Source organism: Trematomus bernacchii, unplaced genomic scaffold (assembly GCF_902827165.1).
Source record: "Trematomus bernacchii unplaced genomic scaffold, fTreBer1.1, whole genome shotgun sequence".
NCBI lineage: Eukaryota > Metazoa > Chordata > Actinopteri > Perciformes > Nototheniidae > Trematomus > Trematomus bernacchii.
This window is the reverse complement of record NW_022987851.1, coordinates 2,886,874-2,908,033: the sequence shown is the minus strand read 5'-3', so window position 1 is coordinate 2,908,033 and position 21,160 is coordinate 2,886,874. Positions and strand designations below refer to the sequence as shown.

The 21,160-nt window shown below is 40.5% G+C and overlaps 1 protein-coding gene across 2 annotated transcripts in view; it reads left to right on the top strand.

Annotated features, from left to right (window-relative positions):
* Window positions 1-21,160, top strand: part of sorl1 (sortilin-related receptor, L(DLR class) A repeats containing) — a 102,705-nt gene that overhangs the window by 26,660 nt on the left and 54,885 nt on the right. For both annotated transcript variants that reach the window (XM_034113378.1, XM_034113377.1), the window contains exons 4-6: window positions 649-810; window positions 1,284-1,351; window positions 9,812-9,992. In XM_034113378.1, the coding sequence (XP_033969269.1) occupies window positions 649-810; window positions 1,284-1,351; window positions 9,812-9,992 (411 nt within the window). The remainder of the gene's footprint in view (window positions 1-648; window positions 811-1,283; window positions 1,352-9,811; window positions 9,993-21,160) is intronic.

The following is a 21,160-nucleotide window of genomic DNA, read 5'->3' as shown; positions in this document are numbered from 1 at the left end:
GAACCCAAACATTCTGTGAGTTTGTTATTTGAATAATGTCTGAATGACAGGCTTGGAAACGTCCTAGAGGATATATTAATTTGAAGGTAGCAGTGTGCTGTTCCATGCCTACACATTATTGAGTGGCATTGAGAATACAATGACACAGCACATCAAAGCAAGCTGAGAACAGTAGGATTAGCACATTACCGTTACATAATCTAACTTTGTAAGTAAAAGGACAGGGGAATATGTGCTGATGGGGTTATACATCTTTCAGTATCTCTTAAATTAATATTTAGGCCACCATAATATTCAAAATCGTAAATTGAATCTGGATTCAGTTTATAGGGGTGCTTATCTAGGATCTACTTTAATCAGCTATGTAATAAAGGCAGTGTGGTATGAAAACAAGGGTTAGGGTTGAAAAATGCATATCAACTGATTTGACTTGGTGTGAAGGATTTCTGTAGCATTTTAAAATACATTTTGGGACGATGTGAATCAATTAAGTTTAAGAGTCTTGTTTCTTACATGGAATAGATTCCCCCCCACTCTTTCTAATTTGTAAGGCTCTACACATTTCTGAGTACAAATAATCCAAATTAGCAAAGATATGATGTTTAATGTCTTGTCGTGAGTTAAAGTTTGTATTCTCTTCTTCTTCAGTACCTTTTTGTGGACTCTACCAACAACTACCTGTGGAAGACCTTTGACTTCTGTAAGAGCGTGCAGGGCTTCTCTCTGCCCTTCAAACCCACAGACCTGCTGCTCCACAGCAGATCCTTCAACCTGGTGCTCGGCTACGACAGCTCCCACCCAAACAAACAGGTACCGACTCCACCCTGCATCTTATATGTGAATGACACAGGAAAATTCAGTATAAATCCAAATTCACGAGACCGCTTTAAAGGTGTGAAAGGTGCGCTGTCTTTCTGCATTTTATTCACTATTCTTCTATAGACTTTTTTCAACTTCTATACCATCAGACGTTATTATTTTATGTTAAAGCCAAAATCTTATATGAGAAACTTTACATTTAAAAATACAAATACCCTTTTCTAGTATACTTATGCAGTTACCAAGAGAAGAAACTATTGGCTGCGTAGATTTTTCCACGGAAGCTCTTTTGGTTTCCTTGATTCAAGCACAATAGTAGAAACGGGGCTCTCCAGTGTTCTTCTTGTAACATGTACACGAGCCAAAACGAAAGAATGAGCATGACCTACATTTTTACAGTACACCATCCCCCTCTCCTCTTCCCCCCCTCCCCCCTCCTCCTCCTCTCTCTTCCCCCCCTGTAGCTGTGGAAATCGGACGACTTTGGGGAGACATGGGTGTTGATCCAAGAACACGTAAAGACCTACTTTTGGTAAGACAACCGCTGTCTCAGCTCACAACAAGTGTGTATCCTGAATGTTAAAGAATGTCCCTAACTCTGTGCTCCTCTCAGTATACATGTATGGAGGAAAGGGGATATACAACCTTTCAGAAAATAACAATTCAATCAGGAGCTCTGAATAGGTATGTTTCCAGTCAGCATTAAATGACTAGCAAATTCTGTCCCCATAAGCTTAAGCGTGATAAATACTCAAATTCTTTGTTAAATTATGGCTGAATGGTCATTAAATAAGGATCCCAGTGAGCTGCTTAATGGCAGCACAAGGATTTTCACTTTTAGAAAAATGCAGCAACTCATCACCCCATTAATTATGAATCTAGGCTAAAAAACGATTTTGTTAGGGTTAGATGTTAACCCTCAATTTTAACGTTAACATATTTAGTTCAGTGGTTGGAGCTGGTGGCCTGTCTTTGACAGTTATTTTGCAAATCTAGGATAATTTGTATTTAGACACAACCTCCTATTAATGTCAAAAGCTCTGCCAAATTTGCAGTGATCCATCATCTTTTCAAAAAACGAAATAAAGGAATAACACATTTCCACCCATTCCGAGCTGCAGAGCTGCAGAAGATTGCATTTCTTCCATTTCAAAAGTTATTCAAAGCTGATTTTAAGTGACACAACCTTTAAAATACAATCCCGGACATACAATGTTGATCATATTAACTGTAAGTCTGTTTCTGGGAAGGGAAGTAAATGGTTTTATGGTTTGAGTTGCTCAAGAGGCCCAGACCTTAAAGCTGACGTGGTTCATGTTTACTTTCACTTCTTCAAATTCTTTCCGTCTGTGAGTGAGAGCTCCTACAGTGGCCCTACTACTTCTTCTCAAGGAGAATTGACGGATCAGCAAATGATCATTGATTGGAATTGACCTTTAATCTGAATTTAAATGTATTTGACATCTCCTTTTCAAAGCGAGTCCATCCACTTTAAACCAGTCAGAAGAGCATAGAAGGAACAAATACAATGATAAGAAAACAAAACAGCTGTTTCTTTTTGGACATGTTCATGTAGCAAAGCATTTCTCATAGTTACAAGCTGATTGAGAAAATAAGATGTCACGTCCTTGTTATGTTTTTGCTTGACCAACCATGAAGAGACCCTTCAAAGTGATCTGAAAAGAAGATGTGACAAGACATGATTCAGCCCTCCAGTTCATTTCCTGTAGTCCTCGAGCAGCAGCTGCACAGAAGTAAAGTACAAACAAACTCTTAGCTTCGGCAGCAGAGGAGATCAAAGGTGATCCAGATCATCTTGGATCACAGTGAGAACCAGCCGCCCCTCCTCTGTGGGCTGTTTATATTTCATCAGTGCATCAATATGAACATGAATGTCAAAGCCTAACATCAAGCAGTTATACTCTACATTGAAGCCCCGAAGTGATGGCTTCTCACCGTCACACCTCTCATTAGCAGAAGTAGAGAGGGGTGTGAGAAATGTAACTGCAAAGCAAGTCGTGTGAATGATATCAGGAATTACATATTCAAGACGACTTGAAACACTAGCGATGTCTTGGTCAGGTTTGTAGGCCTCCATCCAGATCGGAATCATTTTCATATTTAGTATATGCCTAACCCTAACCCTAAATTAAATATTTAGATTTAGATTAAACATTTATTATTATAATATTGACCACTACGAACTTTTTTGAAAGCTACAAGATCAAAATACTGGAGGTCCTGGCTGAAAACACTAAATCTGACATATTTAAAAGATTGATTTGATATGACTGAAGGTTTAATTGGAGAATATCTCCTGACATTAAAGCTAGAGAGTCAGCTAGAGGCAAAACAGTGGCAGTCTGCTGGAGATGTTTGAACTGCAAAATCACCAGGTCAACTCGTGGTTGTTCAACAGTTTTACAAAGTGGATCTTCTTTTACTCAGAAACATGCCCTTTAATCAAGTTACTCACACAATAAATATATAATAAGCTGTTGTTGGTTGTAAGTCAATTGTATTCTGCGAAAGCTATGATTTAAAGCTAAAATGGTTGCCTCTCTTTCATATAAGATAAAAAGACTTGTCAGTGTTGAGGCTCAGCCCATCTTTGCATTTTGACTATACCTTTGTGTCAGAACTCAGGGTCACTCAAAAATAATGTTTCATATTCAAACCAAATGTTCACTTGTATATGCAAGGAGGAGTGAAGGAGAGTGGATAGGGACATTAAGATGAGGACATAACATTGTTGAGTTCAGAAAAGAAAGTATTTCAGCCGATATTGATTCATTAAAACATGCCAGGATCAATGTGATGATGATCTAAAGATCCATTATAGCATTATTCGACCGGCTGTAGGAGCTGACTCATCAAAATGATTCAAGCACATCAATAAGAACATATTCATTTTGATCTTATACCAAGTCCATTTCACCCTGGCGGGTTGTGCTAAAAGAACAAGGCTCAAATATTATACACATTTTTATCAAATAGTATTCATAATGTTTTTCATAAGATTTTCGATTCTGTTCATACATTTGATCTCCCACCCACTCTCCTGACTGATACGCCTCCTGACTCTTTGGTTACTTCTAGTGACATCACTATGTAACACTCACGCTTCTGTTGGCTATTGCTCAAACACATCGTACATAATAGGCTAAGGATCTCTAAGGGGTGGACCAATCACAACAGAGCCGACCAGCTAACCAATCAGAGCAGACTGGGCTCTGGTTTCAGACAGAGGGTGAAAAGAGCTGCTGCAGCACAGGCAGTATGAGAAAAATAAAGAGTTTTTTCAACATTGAAGCACAGTAGAGGCACAAAATATAAATTTGAACCTGAAAATGAGCAGAATTATATGAAACGGGGAATGAAAGAACACTGACTTTATATAAAACTGAGATGAAAGACCACCAAAGACGGAGACTACCATATGCATTTGAATTCTTGCTCTTGGATTATATAATAAAATGCTGCTACATCAGGTGTTTATTTAAATTATTGATGTCTGTATTACATCTTTTATTCAGTGTATGTATGGCATCGTATAGATATTGCTCCAAATTGGCAGTTATATAGGTTCTCCCTACGCGTTAAGTGGAATAAATGGTACTTTTGGAAACATGACAAAAAGTATTTTGCTTCATCCAATATGTATGCTCTGTTTAACGCTGCGAACATACATTTAAGTAGTTATGTGCAAAATGTTAACATTGGCCTTGTACCTTATTTGTCCTCATGGTGCTGATAAAGAAATTGTTAGATTTGTTTACGAAACGCCAAGAGTCATTTCAGTCAAACCTAGTTTGTCTGCTGTGTGAATGATTTGTAATACAACATCAAAAGACCAGTAGCATGTACCTCTGCCCTCTGAACAAAAGGACGCCTCACTCTTACTGTGTTTCAAAATAGTGGATTTTATAGTCTGCTTTAACCCAATTTGAAAAAAGCTATACTTTTTTTGTGGAAGTAGCCTTCCTTTTAGAGCCTTTCGTACTGCACTGTTGCCAACAGCAAGACAATGGAATCAGGGATTTCGTACCCTTTTCCATGCAAAACTCTTCAGCAGTCAGGGTCTTTTACTTTAAATTGAATAAAGCAGTTGGCTTACAAGGCCGTGCTTAAGATTTTGGCAAAAAGAGGACATTTCAAAACAGTACTGAACAATAAAACATACCTCTCTTTAAGTCTGTGAGCTGATGAATGAGTTTTAGTTTGAATAAATATCACTAGCTTCCTTTCTATGCATTTTCTCCTGCCTGTGTGCTCGATGGAAGAACCTTCAGACAGATCATGGAAACAAAGTTTGCCTGCACACATCCACATACACACCTCACTGTGATCATGTTCAGTGTATTGTAGATCTGAAAGGCCTTTGATACAGCAGAAACCTACCAGGAAATATATTTTGATATGAGATAAAAACACTATGTCATTCTTTGAAAACAAAGCAAGATGTATTCAGGACAAACATTGTGGACTTTAAGTAATTCAGTTTTGTTTGTTTGTAGTGAAAAAACAACCAATGTTGATAACAGCCAATGCAAAACAACTTTATATTTTACAATGTCCTCATTGCTGCAATCACAGAAGTGTGGGTTGAAGTTAAAGTGTCCCTATAATGCTTTTTGGGGGTTTCCCTTTCCTGTACTGTGTTATATAGGTTGTGTGCATGTAAATGGTCTGCAAAGGCTAAAATCCCAAAGTCACCTACAGAGGGAGTTTCTCTCCCTCACACCCTGCCTGAAACGCCTCGATTGAACTCCTTTGTTTACTCCTCTAACGTAATGACATCACTATGCAACTCTCTCAATTCTATTGGTTAGAGCTCCAACACTTTGTTCATGATAGGCTAAGGCCTAGATAAAACACTTTTTGAACATTAAAGCATATAAACATGTCACAGTAGAGGCAAACGATACAATATGAACATGAAAATGAGCATAGTAGGGCCCCTTTAAATCCCTGAAAGGTTGTGTAATAGTGTCGGGTGAATTATTAGCATTCAAAGGAATAGAGAAAAAACTGAAAATGTGAAAGCAGACAAAATCAGCTGGTGTAATAATGAGAACATTAAATATGGTTGTTTTGATTTGATGCCCTTAAAGGAGTTAAATTGTCTCTGACAATGAAACAATGAAGTAGTTTATCTAACTGTTGAAGAGCTGGAAGCTCATTTGACCAGTTAACACTGAAACGTTAATGTTAAAATGTCAGTTAAAGGAACAAATTCATGTAGTTATAAGTTTAAATGTGGCTCTAAAACCAGTTGAAATATTAGTTGAAGTTGGAGAGGAAGAACGTTTCATTGGCTGGAGAGACCAAAACCTTTGCTCAGTGACTCCACATTTGTGCACACACACACCATTCTCCATCATTCATTAATGACAACTTGCTTCAACATCTGTAATGAATTCAGATGGCTTTACTTTAAAACAGCTAGGCAAAATATATTTTCAGAATGCAAAAATATGCTTACCTACTACTAATAAGATAAAAGCTTGACATTTGTAAATATACATCAGATTTCTTAAGCGTCCAGGGAACTCATCCTGGCAAGCACATTTGTAGTAAGGCCACACCAATGTTTTAAAAAAGGAATAACACATTTTTCTTTGACAAATAGGAGGTTGAATTTATACAGAATTAAAAGCAACCGCAAATATATGTTTCAGTCTGTTTTAAAGCTACACCACTGCATTGGTACACCAACCAAAAGTAACTGCAAATGATCTGAGGACAAAGGCAGGGCAAGTAATGATTGATCTTAAACTTTCCCCCCGTGGCTCTATCCAATTTGGGTCTAATCCTGTTTGTTCTGGCTTTAGCATGGGGTGCTAATGTTGTGCTGCACTGCTGCCTATCATTCTTAGGGTGCTGAAAGCCAAATAAACTCAAGCCTGACTCTCAGTCTGCTGCTGGATGCATTTAAAAGCAAACCATTGTGATTGGTACGTCCCCCACCCAACTCCTAATCCTCTGATCTCACTGCTAGGAGACAGACCCAGTCAAATTCTCTGTGCATACAATGAGAAGTACAATCTCTTTTTCCATGTGGATTACAGACAACACGACAAATCCTGCAGGGACTTAAATGCACTGAGAGAAATGAAGCAGCTAGGCTTAAAAGAGGGATAGACGGGAGGGTTAACAAAAACATTTCACTGTTCAACAAAGGTAAAGAGCAAATATGCCTGTGCGAGTCAACATGTCCTTGTACATTTATTTTTATTTTTTAAAAACAGACCAATTGACATTCGGCCGTGAGAGCCGTTGTTGCCTATTATTCAAGACAATACTTTGTGACGATACTTTGTAGTGATACTTTGTGGCGATACTTTGTGGCGATACTTTGTGGCGATACTTTGTGGCGATACTTGATAGCTTGTGCTGTTACCTTGTGACGCCACCTCGTGACGTTACCTGGTGGCATTACCTGGTGGCGTTACCTGGTGGCGTTACCTGGTGGCGTTGCCTGGTGGCGTTGCCTGGTGGCGTTGCCTGGCGGCGTTCCCTCGCGGCGTTCCCTCTCCCTCGCGGCGTTCCCTCGCGGCGTTCCCTCTCCCTCGCGGCGTTCCCTCGCGGCGTTCCCTCGCGGCGTTCCCTCTCCCTCGCGGCGTTCCCTCGCGGCGTTCCCTCGCGGCGTTCCCTCTCCCTCGCGGCGTTCCCTCGCGGCGTTCCCTCTCCCTCGCGGCGTTCCCTCGCGGCGTTCCCTCGCGCCCATACATCGCGCCCATACATCGCGCCCATACATCGCGCCCATACATCGCGCCCATACATCGCGCCAATACTTCGCGCCAATACTTCGCGCCAATACTTTTGTTGAATTATCTTTTGTGATGTTATCTTTTTACCTTGTCATGCGACCTATTATCTTATCCTTCCAGTCATGCAACAAAGTCACGAATAAGGAACTAAAAAAAAAGAATATGTGGCTGTGGACAGTCCAATCTAAAATGGGTAGTATTTTCCTTCTAAATCATTTTAGGGAAACACTAACCAAATGACAAACGCAATGCCAAAACAAGGAATGAATTGGGTTTAGGGAAGTCTTTAGTAGGGGCAGACATTAATTTAAAGGAAGGGACAGAGACAGACTGCGAATAGCCCTCCATGCACTCATGAAGCCCAGACAGTGTCCATCAGTTGAACAAGGACCTTTGAAAGAATGCCACAGAGGCAGAGCCGAGCCAACACACTGCTCTCTCTGTTTAGCTCTCGAGACTCTGGAGGAAAACACACTGATTTGGAAGGCAGACGATAAGACCCAGTGAACCTCCTTCATTCATTCTGACTGGCTCTCCGTGCCACAGTTTCAGAACACCCTTGCTGTGCACTAGTGGACACAAATAGTTTGACTATGGGGACATTTTAGCTTTGAACAGGCTTTAGGGCCTCAGTTTATATTTCCTCCATGTCTAGGAAATGAAAAAAAAACACACCACTTAAACTTGAAACTTACCACTGGGGGATCAGGCAAAGTCCTCACGGAGGAAAAAGAGGTGTGTCAAACCTTAAAGCTTCTTGTTGTGCTAACCACTGAACAACCTTGTGGCCCATGGGAAATATTAAAACTGGCTTTGACTTTGAAAATGGTCAACTGGGCCATTGTTGCCCTGCTACAGGGAGCACAGTGCTCTATGCTGGCAGTGTAACAATTCAGCCGGACCTTATAAGCAAATTGGTTTTGGCAGCAGATCGTGCTATTGGATGTTTTTTTTTGCTGAAATTCACCTACTTAGTTGTAGATAATTTACCTTGAAGTGTTTCTGTACACAGGCATGTACCTTCAGCTTGTTAGGAAGGAACCAGGTGTTTTCTAACAGAGTTGTTATTTAATTGGAGTGAAGATTTGACCAAGAGAGATTTGTTCTTAACAGTTCACAACAGCATCTCAAATGGCGTAATTGTGTGGTGAAATCAGTTGATTTCAATATCATTTTGCTCTCAGTGGATTTGCTCAAAGGGACAAAGTAAATCTGTGCACATTTTTGTCTCCCAGTTCAATTTTGGTTTGTCCAAGTTTGACCTTTAAGGGATATGAGAATAGGAAATACAAAAATATTGTCACTGTGTGTCACCTTCCAATGATAATTAACCTTCTTCGTCGTAGCATAATCTAGTCAAAAAGGCATGTGATGGTTTGCAGAAAGTTGTGTGACGGAAGTCGATGGCCTGAATACATCTTTTGGTTCAAATGTGTGAACTTTTTGAAAATGAATGGCAATGTTTATCCTGATTCAATACACCTACAGAGAAATCCTTTGGTGATGAGACATATAAAATGTTTATGAAAAGCATGTTCACAAACACAGGTTATAAACGAGGAACCCAATGAGAGGAAATTGTACGTGGGCCTAATGCACTCCATTAATTAAAGGTAGGGTAGGTACGTTTGAGAAACCGGCTCGAGATACACTTTTTGTTATATTCCATGGAATGCTCTTAACATCCCGATAGCAATGAATATCTTAAGTGCTTTGACAAAAAATCCATTAAAAAATGTCATCTGTGGAAGCCGTAGTACTGTAAAAAGTACGACCAATCATTTTAGCCGGCCCGGCTAAAATAACTGGATGGCCTACCTGCCTGTCAGCCTTCCATCTGTGCACAAACTTATCTCGTGCCCTCATTGGTCATGTGTGCGTTCGTGTGTGTTGGAGGAGGGGCTCTGTAAGGAAGTGGCAGATTTTCTCCGGTTGTGTATTTTCAAATTCTAGCGATCTCGAGCCGGTTTCTCAAACTTACCTACCCTACCTTTAACCACTAGAAATACTGTTTTAATATAAAGTTGGAAGAAAACAAAGTAATGTTAATATTTTATATTAGAAAGAATTGCCTAACAGAATGATTCTTTGTTCCCCCTTCTTCATCCTTCTGCCTCACTTGCCCTTGCTTTATCCACCCCTCTGAACTCCCTTCCGTCTTATCTACCCCTCTCCTCCACCCTCGTTTCTTTCCTTCGTCTTTCCTCACCCTATCACAGGGGCGTGGAGCCTTATGACCCCCCCACCACAGTGCTGGTCCAGAGACATGAGCCCCAGGGTGTCTCCACTATACTCAGCAGCACCGACTTCTTCCAGAGTGAACAGAACCGCACAGTGATCCTGGAGCAGGCCGACAGCTTCCAGCTCCGAGACAAGTACCTGTTCGCCACCACCACCCGGGTAAGAGAGCTGAGCACGCTGAACTGTGTTTGGTTAATGTCATTAAAAAAAATATGAATTTGGCAGGGGGTGGTCTCTTGCCACTGTGTTATTCTTGACATCAAAACCTTTTCTAACACATAAATGTTGTTCGGAGTAATGATGACCTTTTTTACAAAGGTTGAATTTGAGTTGACAAATTACCTCATTTATTGATCTGTCAATAGACCCAATATCACTTTAAAATCCTCATGTTTATTAATCTTTCATATCATTACAAATGGAGTATCTTCTCTGAGTTTAATCGGCCAACCCTTAATGACAAGAAACAGGCTTTTAAAATTCAACTTACTGCTCAAGAACCGCTGATTATGTAAGAAATAACTTTTAGCAAGGATAATGCACCTCCTGAAAAACCTTCTTCAAAACAAACAATTTCAGACCTCCTTTTATTAAATAGGTTATCTGGAAATGAGAACGAAAAGAAAATGGTTCTGTAAGATAATTATAGGGGAACAAAATTGGTTGTGAGAGTTGGAGGAAATTGAAACTTTCAATTTAATTTAATTTAGTCCACTCTGTTTTTCTGCTAGTTGTCTCTATTTTCCCCATTGTTTAATATGCCTTTTTATGATTTTGGGGTTTTCCATTTCCTGTAGTGGATTATATAGGTGTATGTGCTTGTAAATGGTCTGCAAAGGCTAAAATCCCAAAGTTCCCTCCTGAGGGAGTTTCTCTCCCAGACACCTCAAAGCGGTTGACCAATCACAACAGAGCCGCCTAGCTAACCGATCAGAGCAGAATAAAGCACCTTTTTTGAACATTTAAGCATGTAAATATGTTATGGTAGAGCCACAAAATACAAATATGAAACCTGAACATTTGCAGAATATATCCTCTTTAATCAATAACACTCCACTAAAAGTCTTTATTTACCCGAACCAAAAGACAGAAATATAATACTACAATGGACAGAAACTATTTCAAAATGTTTAACAACTTGCAACAATGCACCTGCATACATTTTTTTAAAAGCTCACATTGTATTACAGCTTAGTTGAGCAATGTAGTGAGCAACCAGTTTCCCACCTTAGCATAATGTGCTGAGTGTAACAGACGTTAGGTCAATATTTGGCAGGCGGTAACGTGAAGCGCTGTATTTTTGTCATTGTTAGTCTTCAGTGTTTGTGTAGAAAAAGCCTCGCTTAGCCAGCAGACAAACACACAGCGGAGCAGATGGTGAATAAGATTTGGATCTCTTCTCCTCCTACGTTTCACAGGGTGCCTCGGACAGATTTGCTTTCTTCCGTATGACATGCCGGCTTGGGCTAACTGCAGTGTTTGAGAAACAATTGTAATCGTAAGACAAGTCAGCTGTGAAAGATTTGTCTGATTGGATTATTGATATCAGATAGTTCATCATACTAGGTTAATGCATCTAGCTGTGCATCAAATCTTACTGCTTAGTCGCTTTTTGTATACTGCATTTATGAGTCAGGGATTTTTGCATTTTTTGTTTTGTTTTGCTGCATTGTAAGAATTTACACCAATCTATATAACAATCCACAAATCTGAAAAAAATTAAATCCAATAGAATTTTGCCATTGGATTTCAGCCCATACAATAAGCTCTGTTGCAAATACACATTCATGATACTTAACATGTTTTGTTAAGCAGGATAATCTCCACATATTAACACCACATTTTTGAAGCGTTAATGCAATCGACTGAAGTAAATAGGTAACGCTAGGCTATAAACGAACTATGTGATGACGTTTTGCAGTCCCTTTTAGTCACTTGTTAGCAACCGCGGTTTTCTTGACTCGTAAATGTTTTGGACATTCACGAGTGGTGTATTCACTGACGCTGGAGGACAAAACGTGAAAATCTCTTCGGATTAGGGCTGTGCGATTATGGCAAAAATCATAATCACGATTATTTTGGTCAATAATTGATATCACGATTATTAAATACGATTATTCATTGACTTTGAAAACATCCATATATTGAACTTTAAAACAAATACAAATAATAATTTGAACAGTCTCTTTTTTACTGTTGATTACCCTGAACGTATAATTCAACTGAAAAACCAATACAAAAATAAATAAAATAAATGATACATTTATATTTAAATTTAAATAAATAATATCAAAATAATAAATACCAATAAACAAGATCAACAAATATTTTGGAGCGCACTTCAACAAGCTACTAAACATATATAAATATGATAAATACAAATAAATTAGACTAAAATAAATTTGATCAAATATGTTGCAGTGCACTGTCACAACCTAGCAAAGCTAAATATTCGTTTTTTTCGATTATGTTGTTTTCGTAATTGTAGCAGGCCAAAAAGTAAAAAGTTATTTGCGGGTTTTAGGACTCGTTTCTGCACCACTATACAGCTATCAAGTAACCAACACAACATCAATATTCATACCTACATTAATTATCAGATCTTACCACAGGGTCATTAGTAATGGACTGTGTTTCACATCCCATTTTTCCCATCTTTCATCAAAGATATGTAGTTTAATGTAACTATTACTTAGTTATGTTTTCCATTGCAATACTGCGCTAATTATGCAATGATTCAAATGACTGAATCTACTTTAACTTGGTCGCTTTCTGCTCTGCTATTTGCAAATTTGATTAGGAAGGCAAGTGATCTATGAATACAGTCTGTAAATGCAGATTTGTGTTGCATATGGTGCAATTTACTGGGTACACAGCAAGCAGGCAGTGTTAAGCGCTGTGCTAATAAAGTGTCAGAAATATAGCAGCTTCAATAATTACCAGTGGCTAATGTGGTCAAACTAACGAGTAATCCTCCCTTGCAATTACTATTGCGGTCCAATTACACGCAGAGGTTAACCTCAAAGTGTGGAGAGGCCAACAACTGCCAAGAGTGGTTTTGTTTACTGCTCGGGATGTGACGCAAGACGTTGTAAAACGAGGCATGTGCAGGGTTTAAGGCAGAGACAATGGCCTTCTTTTTTCTTTGGGGCCTTTTTTTATCCCCCAGTTAAAAAATGTATTTGCATTAAATGTGTGAGTTCACCCAATTTAACCTATGCTGGCATGTACAGTAAGAGATGGAAATTCCACTCTGTATCATTCATCATTTAAAAGGTTAGCAAGGATTTAGTCTTTTCCGTGTTGAAAAGCACCATCAGGAGGATGTATCAGTCAAATAAGAATCTAGCGTCAGCTGTTCAGCCCTGTGCTTTGTAGCTTTAAATTAGCACTGTCCGACAGAAGTTGTAGTGAGAATTCCTTAAGTTATATTTCACATCTAGATCTTAATCATCTTAATTGAGATCTCTAAGGAATTGTGAGTTTCTGCTTCTGTCACTCTGTGAAATGATAACGTTAGCTAACGTTAGCGAATGTTAGCTCCTAAAGATAAAGTTGGATATATTGACAAAAAGAGACTGAGGATATCTGACTGATATCTTGAGCTTTTTTGTCAGGCCTGAGAGTAGAGTTGTGCAACAGCTCAAGCAACAACAATTTCACAACAGTAGACTGTTGAATGGTAAATATTCTTTTTAATACAGCCTTGGAGGCTTTTTCGAACTGATATCAGATATAGTGTGTTATGCTAGCTTTAACTGTGATGAGCAAAGCTTAAGAACTGTACAAACAGTGTGAAAATAAGTTACAATTATTGTTTGAGCAATTAACCTTAACTCAAAGTGGACTTACTATGTTTTTTCTGGAGCTTTTGACATGACATTACATTACGTGTCATTTGTTAGACGCTTTTATCCAAAGCGACTTACATACATTCAGTACTGTGGACAATCCCCACAGGAGCAATTTGGGGTGAAGTGTCTTGTCCAGGGACACAACGACATGCTGACTGCAGTGAGACTCGAACTTGCTATCCACTGATTCGAAGTCCAGCACACTATCCACTGAGCCACAGCCTCCTTTTGACCACTAGAGTTTGTTCAGTAGTAATCAAAAGAGCCCTGTTGTGATCAATTGACCTACAGTAAGTATGGAAATGGAGTTTGTAAGGTGATAACAGTCGAAGATGACCTTGATATCTGATTAAAAGCTGCAAATAAAGGATAGTATGTGAACCATGACTTCATGATAACAAGAATAAAGCCTAATTGTATACCTAATAAAGATCATCGTTTGCACTCATTGTAGCATTATCTTCCTACTAACAGGACAGATAAAACCATTGTGCTAAATCATTTCCAATCCAATTATGTATGCAGATTAGAGAACAAAACCTTCTCAAATTCGACCTAATACTGATCCATCTGGGGCTCGCTGACATGGAAAAGAAAGTAAAAGCCTTTGAGTTCAAGAGGGCAACATAATACTGCCAACACATGCTCTGTTTGGTTGTGTTTCCTTTCTGAAGTGTTTCCTCAGAGAGTTTCTAGACCAATTAATCGGTGCTACATGGGAATCGGATATAGGAAGTCATTACTGACTTCCAGAGAAGCGCTGAGATAACAGTGGCAGTGCAGAGGCATAAAGTTTAGAGATGTTTTTGACGATTCAATCATCAAAAACATCTCTAAACTGTATGCCTCTGCACTGCCACTGCTCTGTACGTGTATTTCTATCACCATGGGAAGAAACACAGTAATAGGTTACTGTAATGTATTACTTTTTGTGTAGATTGCTTATATTTGCTGGTTATTGTGTTTTTGTCTCTTAGCATAATTTTTGCTAGCTACCGAAGTGTACAACGTTAGCGTCATTCTGAACTAAAAATAAAAGTTAAGAGTTGGACATAGTGAATTTTAAAACCTTCTGCCTATCCACATCTAGCTTCACTCCCATATTGTGCTACATTAATACTAATGTACTAATGTACTGCTTTATGTTATAAACAACTGAGATTGCAATATAATTTAAGGTAATATATATTGCAATACAAAAATACAAGCTTGTTCTTTAATGCTACATTTAAGAATGAAATGGATCACTCAGGGGCATGAAAGCTTCCTAAAAGTTGTGTATGAACAAAGGCAAGTAGGAGCTGCTAGCAGAGCTATCTATATTTGTTTTACCATGAATAATCCTTTTAGGTGCTGTTTACACGAGAGCGCAAATGGTTGTATCCGCTACTTTTCTCTTTCGTACAGCCGTTCGTTCACACGAGGCCGTAACGGAAACGCGAAAAAGCCTAAAATATATCATTTTCACTCCGAGTGGGAGGTTAATATTTGTTTTGTTTATTCCAATTCAAAGTCCATCTGTCTCATCTGCAATGCGAGCGTGGCTTTACCGAAGAAGGGTAATTTAGAGCGGCATTTCAAAACGGTGCACAAACGCTACGAGACGGAATTCCCTCCTAATTCTGTCCTACGCTCTTCTGTTCGTTGCGTGCATATGTAACAGAGTTAAACATGTGAATACATAATTATAAGTTTGTGAATGTTAAATTCATAATAAGTTGTGAATTTTAAGAGATGAGATTGTTTCATTTAATATTTAAAGTTTTGTTTCCCTTGGGAACACCGTCCCGTTGCACGTCTTTTTTTACTTCCGGTATGTATTTTCCACCCTCCGCGGACTGGCCATCTGTAGAATCTGGAGAATCACAGAACAGCCGGTCGTCAAGGGCCGGCTCGATTCGCTGACGGCCGTCACCGCCCTTAATTTTTTATGTTTTTAAAAGGCATCATTGAAGTTGCACCGACAGAGGTCCGCCGTATCCCCGCAGCGAGGCTCCCCCCCAGTTGACAGTTCGCTAGCACCCCAGCCCCCCAGCCCCCCCCACCCCCTTTAGCATGGTCAGTAGCTACTGCTAGTGCTACTGCTACTGACCATGCTACAGATGTTAGTGCAAAATCTACAGCTCCTCTACCACAACCATCAGCAACAAGTGGACATGGAGAATTACATGAACTACATGTTGCTAAATACATCGCGGGGCATAAACAGAAGGGCAACCATGCTCGGGGTCTTCTTCGCTGCTTTTGGTGTATTTTGTGGCAGAAGTACAGCGCCACTTACAGGCCTGGCATATGTACTACAGCGTCTCCAGCGCTTTCGAGCGGTCTCATGTGAACGGAAGACTTTTTTGATATCGTATTCGGTTCGTTTGCGTTTCGTTTGCGTTTGCGTGTAAATGGGGTCTTAGTTACTTTCTTTCATTTTTCTGTCTTTGGTTTGCACTAATTGGATTAGAATAATGAAATATTGTGCTTTTGGCAGTGCCAAGCTGTTTAAGCTAATTAAAGAGCCAGAAATTGAGGGTTTTATATAAAAACATCTTAAGGATCTTAAGGAATGGAGTGCTAATCAGACTTTAAATATGCAGCCTTTGGTCCCATCAGGGGGACTGGAGTAAGATAACCGGCCTAATAGATGTAATGGGGACATTTATAATGCCTTCTTATCTTAGCAGTTATCTTTAAGCCATAGTACTTCTCATCTAGATCAGTTTCTGTGCAAAGAAAGTCTGGGACAGACGGAGAAGAAAACAGGAAGTACAGATTGGAGGAATAATTATTCCTCCATACAAAGTGCAACAGTACTCCCTTCTGAAGCTCTTGCTTACTAGCAGTTTTTTTTAAAACAACACGGTTTAGTGAATACCACAGACAAATTCCTGGCCCTCTCCTCATCTGTGTTTTGGTAAGAGCTTTGCTGTTTAGAACTCCATGTTACCACATTGACACTTGCTATTGCTGCTATTCTATTGTTTCTTCAAAGAGAAAGTATTTATTTTTCTCATTCTAAATGAAACTGAAGGAAGTAAAGTATCTTTTCCACCTATCTTTTTAACCTAAATTCCCCTTCTGCCCCTCCCTAGTTTTACAATGTCAGTGTAAGCAACTCATTAAAAAGTCTGGGTTGTGGATTTAAGTCTTATAAAGTCGATATAAAAAATGGGCCTGCAAAGAGTGATTTATACATCAAACAAATTTCAGAACAACTCTGCATGAATTTGTTGAAGTTTTCTGTCCACCTGAAAATATTATTTACTCTCTTTTAGCTCTGTTTTTGTCTCATCAAACTCCTTATACAAATCTTGCTCTTTAGCTGCTAAATGTTGCACTGTGTTCACCATCTGTCTGTCTGATATATAGTGCTGGGCAGAGAGTGGTCATTGGTTTTATCACAGCTCTTTCACTGAACGCTTGCTGCTGTTGAAAGTATATCAACAAATATAGAGCAGTTGGGGGCATTAAACCCAAAACAATGAGCTGAAAGATGCTATAATGCTCCTTTTAAAATGATCTAAAATGCATAGTTATTCTGTGACACACAATCATTCATTCATTCATTATTAATATAGGAATATCATTCTTTGCAGGTTTCGTGTGATTTAAAAAAAAAATTCAAACTGTGTAAGACAGTGCTTCTCAAAGTGTGGTCAGAGGACCACTGGTGGTCCGTGAGCGCCCCCTAGTGGTCCGTGAGTATATTGGTAAAATGTCACATTTGAAATAAATAAATAAATTTGAGTTTTCCGCACTCTTGCGGGAATATCTCCGCAATGGAGCGAGCTTAAGTTTCGATTGCATGATATAGCCCAGTGCAACACCTTCATCACACATGTTGCCACTTGTTTGTATCATTTTCAGGCGATTTATAATCGGTTCTAGAAAAATGATGTGATTTTGGATATTTGTGGAGTTAGGTGGTCCGCCAGTGTTTTTTTATTGGTTAAGTGGTCCTTGGTATGAAAAAGTTTGCGAAACACTGGTGTAAGACTACAATGAACCACCATATCCCTAAATAATAGGTTCAAGGTTCAAGGTTCTTTATTGTCAATCTGACATAGCTACAGAGTAATTATGTAGTTGAAAATCTTATGTCACAGGCTTCTCCAACAATGCAACATAATAACATAACAACAATAAGAGCAAGAGCAATACAAAAAGAAAAATAGTTATAAAATAAAATAAAGTGATGATGTGGAATAGTGCAGTACGAGTCTATATACAAGTTATTTGAATGATATATATATATTAGGTATTAGATACATACTACTGAGTAGCAGATGAATGTTTGAACAGTTCAATTTTTTAACAGTCTCACTGCCCGCGGGAAGAAACTGTCTCCGAATCTTCTTGTCCTTGCCAGGATGCTGCGGTAACGTATGCCAGACGGCAACAGAAAGAACAGTTTGTGGCTGGGGTGATGGGGGTCTTTGATAATCCGTAGTGATTTCTTCCTGAGCCGCTGGGAGTAAAGGTCCTCCATGGATGGCAGCTCCGTCCTGGTGATGTGCTGTGCAGTTTTCACCACCCTCTGTAAAGCCTTACGATCGAGGTCGGTGCAGCTGCCGTACCAGGCCGTCATGCTGCCAGTCAGGATACTCTCTATCGTGCACCTGTAGAAGTTGCAGAGTATCCTGGAATCCATTTTGAACCTCCTCAACCTGCGGAGGAAGAAGAGCCACTGTCGAGCTTTCTTGGTGATGGTGGTGGTGTGAAGAGACCATGTCAGGTCCTCAGTGATGTGGACCCCAAGGAACCTGAAGCTTTTGACTCTCTCCACCGTAGTCCCATTGATGGCGATGGGGGCGTGTCCCTCTCCCTGCTGCTTCCTGTAATCCACAATCAGCTCCTTGGTTTTGCTGACGTTGAGATGGAGGTTGTTATCCTGGCACCAAGATGTCAGGTTTTCGACCTCCTCTCTGTACGCCGTCTCGTCATCGTCTGTGATCTGGCCGATGACGGTCGTGTCATCAGCAAACTTCACGATGGTGTTGGAGCTGTGTGTGGCCACACAGTCGTGGGTGAACAGGGAGTAGAGGAGAGGGCTGAGCACGCAGCCTTGAGGGGCACCGGTGTTTAGAATCAGGGTGGAGGATGTGATGTTTCCCACCCGCACTGCCTGGGGTCTGCCCGTCAGGAAGTTCAGGATCCAGTCACAGAGGGCGCTGTTGAGCCCGAGGTCTCTGAGCTTGATGGCCAGCTTGGAGGGCACAATGGTATTGAATGCTGAACTGTAGTCAATGAACAGCATTCTCACATATGTGTTCCTGTTCTTCGGGTCCAGGTGTGAGAGGGCAGTGTGGAGGGTGAGGGCTATGGCGTCGTATGTGGACCTGTTTGCTCTGTAGGCAAACTGCAGGGGGTCCAGAGATTCAGGGAGGGAGGAGGTGATGAATGATTTGACTAACCACTCAAAGCACTTCATTATGGTGGAGGTGAGTGCTACTGGGCGGTAGTCGTTGGGGCAGGTGATGATTGTCTTTTTCGGGACAGGAACGATAGTGGAATGTTTGAAGCATGTGGGGACTACAGACTGCAGCAGGGACCTGTTGAAGATGTCTGTGAACACCTCTGCCAGCTGAACTGCACACACCCTGAGAACACGGCCAGGGATGCCATCAGGTCCAGGAGCCTTGTGTGGGTTAACCCTTTTAAAGGATTTACACACATCTGCCCTATTTAAAACAAAAGGGCAGGGCTCTTGGTCCCTCTGTACCTCCACAGCCCGGCTGCTCTCAAAGCGTGCAAAAAAACTGTTCAGCTCATCTGGGAGAGATGCGCACGCAGACACTCCCGCAGCACCCCCCGCTGCTCCTTTGTAGTCAGTCATTGTCCTTAGTCCCGCCCACATATTCCTAGTGTTACAGCCTTTGAAGTCAGATTCCACCTTCTCTTTGTACTGTCTCTTTGCATTTTTAATTGCTCTCCGGAGATCATACCTAGACTTCCTGTACTCCTCCAAATCACCAGCTCTGTGCGCGATAGTGCGCGCTTTCAGCTTGCAGCGCACATCGGAGTTTATCCAGGGCTTTTGATTTGGGAATGTCCGTACAGAAACCTTCGGTACCACGTCATCGATGCATTTCCCAATGTAGCAGATGACAGTGTCCGTGTGTGTGTTGATGTTATTGTCCTCAAACACACTCCAATCCGTAGATGCAAAGCAATCCTGCAGTGCTGCATCTGACTCCACGCTCCATCGTTGTACTGTCCTTGTTATCGGTCTGTCCCTTTTAAGTTTCTGCTTGTACGCAGGCAACAACAGTAGTGAGATATGGTCTGATTTGCCGAAGGGAGGGCGAGGGAGAGCCTTATATCCATTCCGGAAAGGGGAATAAACATGGTCCAGTATGTTTGCCCCGCGCGTCGGGCAGCTGATGTGTTGGTAATATTTTGGCAAAACCTTCTTCATGTTGGCGGTGTTGAAATCTCCGGCCACAACGAACGCCGCATCTGGCCGTGAAGTCTCGGTCTTATCAATAATCCCAAACAGCTGATCGAGTGCCGTGTTGTTGTCGGCGAGTGGCTGCGGGGGGACATACACTGCTGTTATCACAACAGATGTGAATTCCCTCGGCAGATGGAAGGCCCTGCATGAGATCATGAGGTGCTCTAGATGTGTGGAACAGTCCGATGCAATAATCTTCACATCTGAGCACCAGTTGTTGTTAGTCATTACACACACACCGCCTCCCTTACTTTTCCCCGAGTTAGCAGTCCGGTCCTGACGAAAAATAGACAATCCATCAGGGACAATGGCGGAGTCCGGGATAGCGGGGTTGAGCCAAGTCTCAGTGAGAATTAACACGTTACAGTTCTTAATGTCCCGTTGAAAAGCAATCCGGCTTCTGAGTTCATCTAGCTTATTTTCAATGGATTGAACATTAGCCAGAAGAATACTCGGAAGAGGGGGCCGATTCTCTCGTTTCCTCAGTCTGACCAGCAACCCGGCCCGGCATCCGCGCTTTGTCTTCTTCTTGCGTCTCTCAGGTAGAACAGCAACAGGTAGCCATGGTGAATCTCCATTGTCTGTCGGAGGGTTATTTTTGTCCACGAAGTTTCGCAATTGAAGAAGTTCCTCTCTGCTATATTGTATGGCAGAGTAGGTGCGGTCGGCTAGCATGTTGCGAACCATGTTAAAAGTAAAACGGCAAAAGTAAAATAAATATGTACAAAATACGAAAATGGGCAAAGTTGGAGAGGAGCACAAAGACGATGCGGCCATCTTCACCGGCGCATCTATAAAATATAATAATAATAATAATAATACCTCTTAAATATAAATGTAATTTAGCCCAAAAACAATGCTATACATTACTAGATACATAGGATAGATGAGGAAAGTAAGTTGTTTTGTAAAGGATATATATTTTTTCATTAACATAACATGTGTATATGTTTATATCTGCTAGGAATGGCCACCCTTCAAAGCAAGCTTGAAAAGAACCTAGCAAGGTAAAATGAGTGTTAATAGGA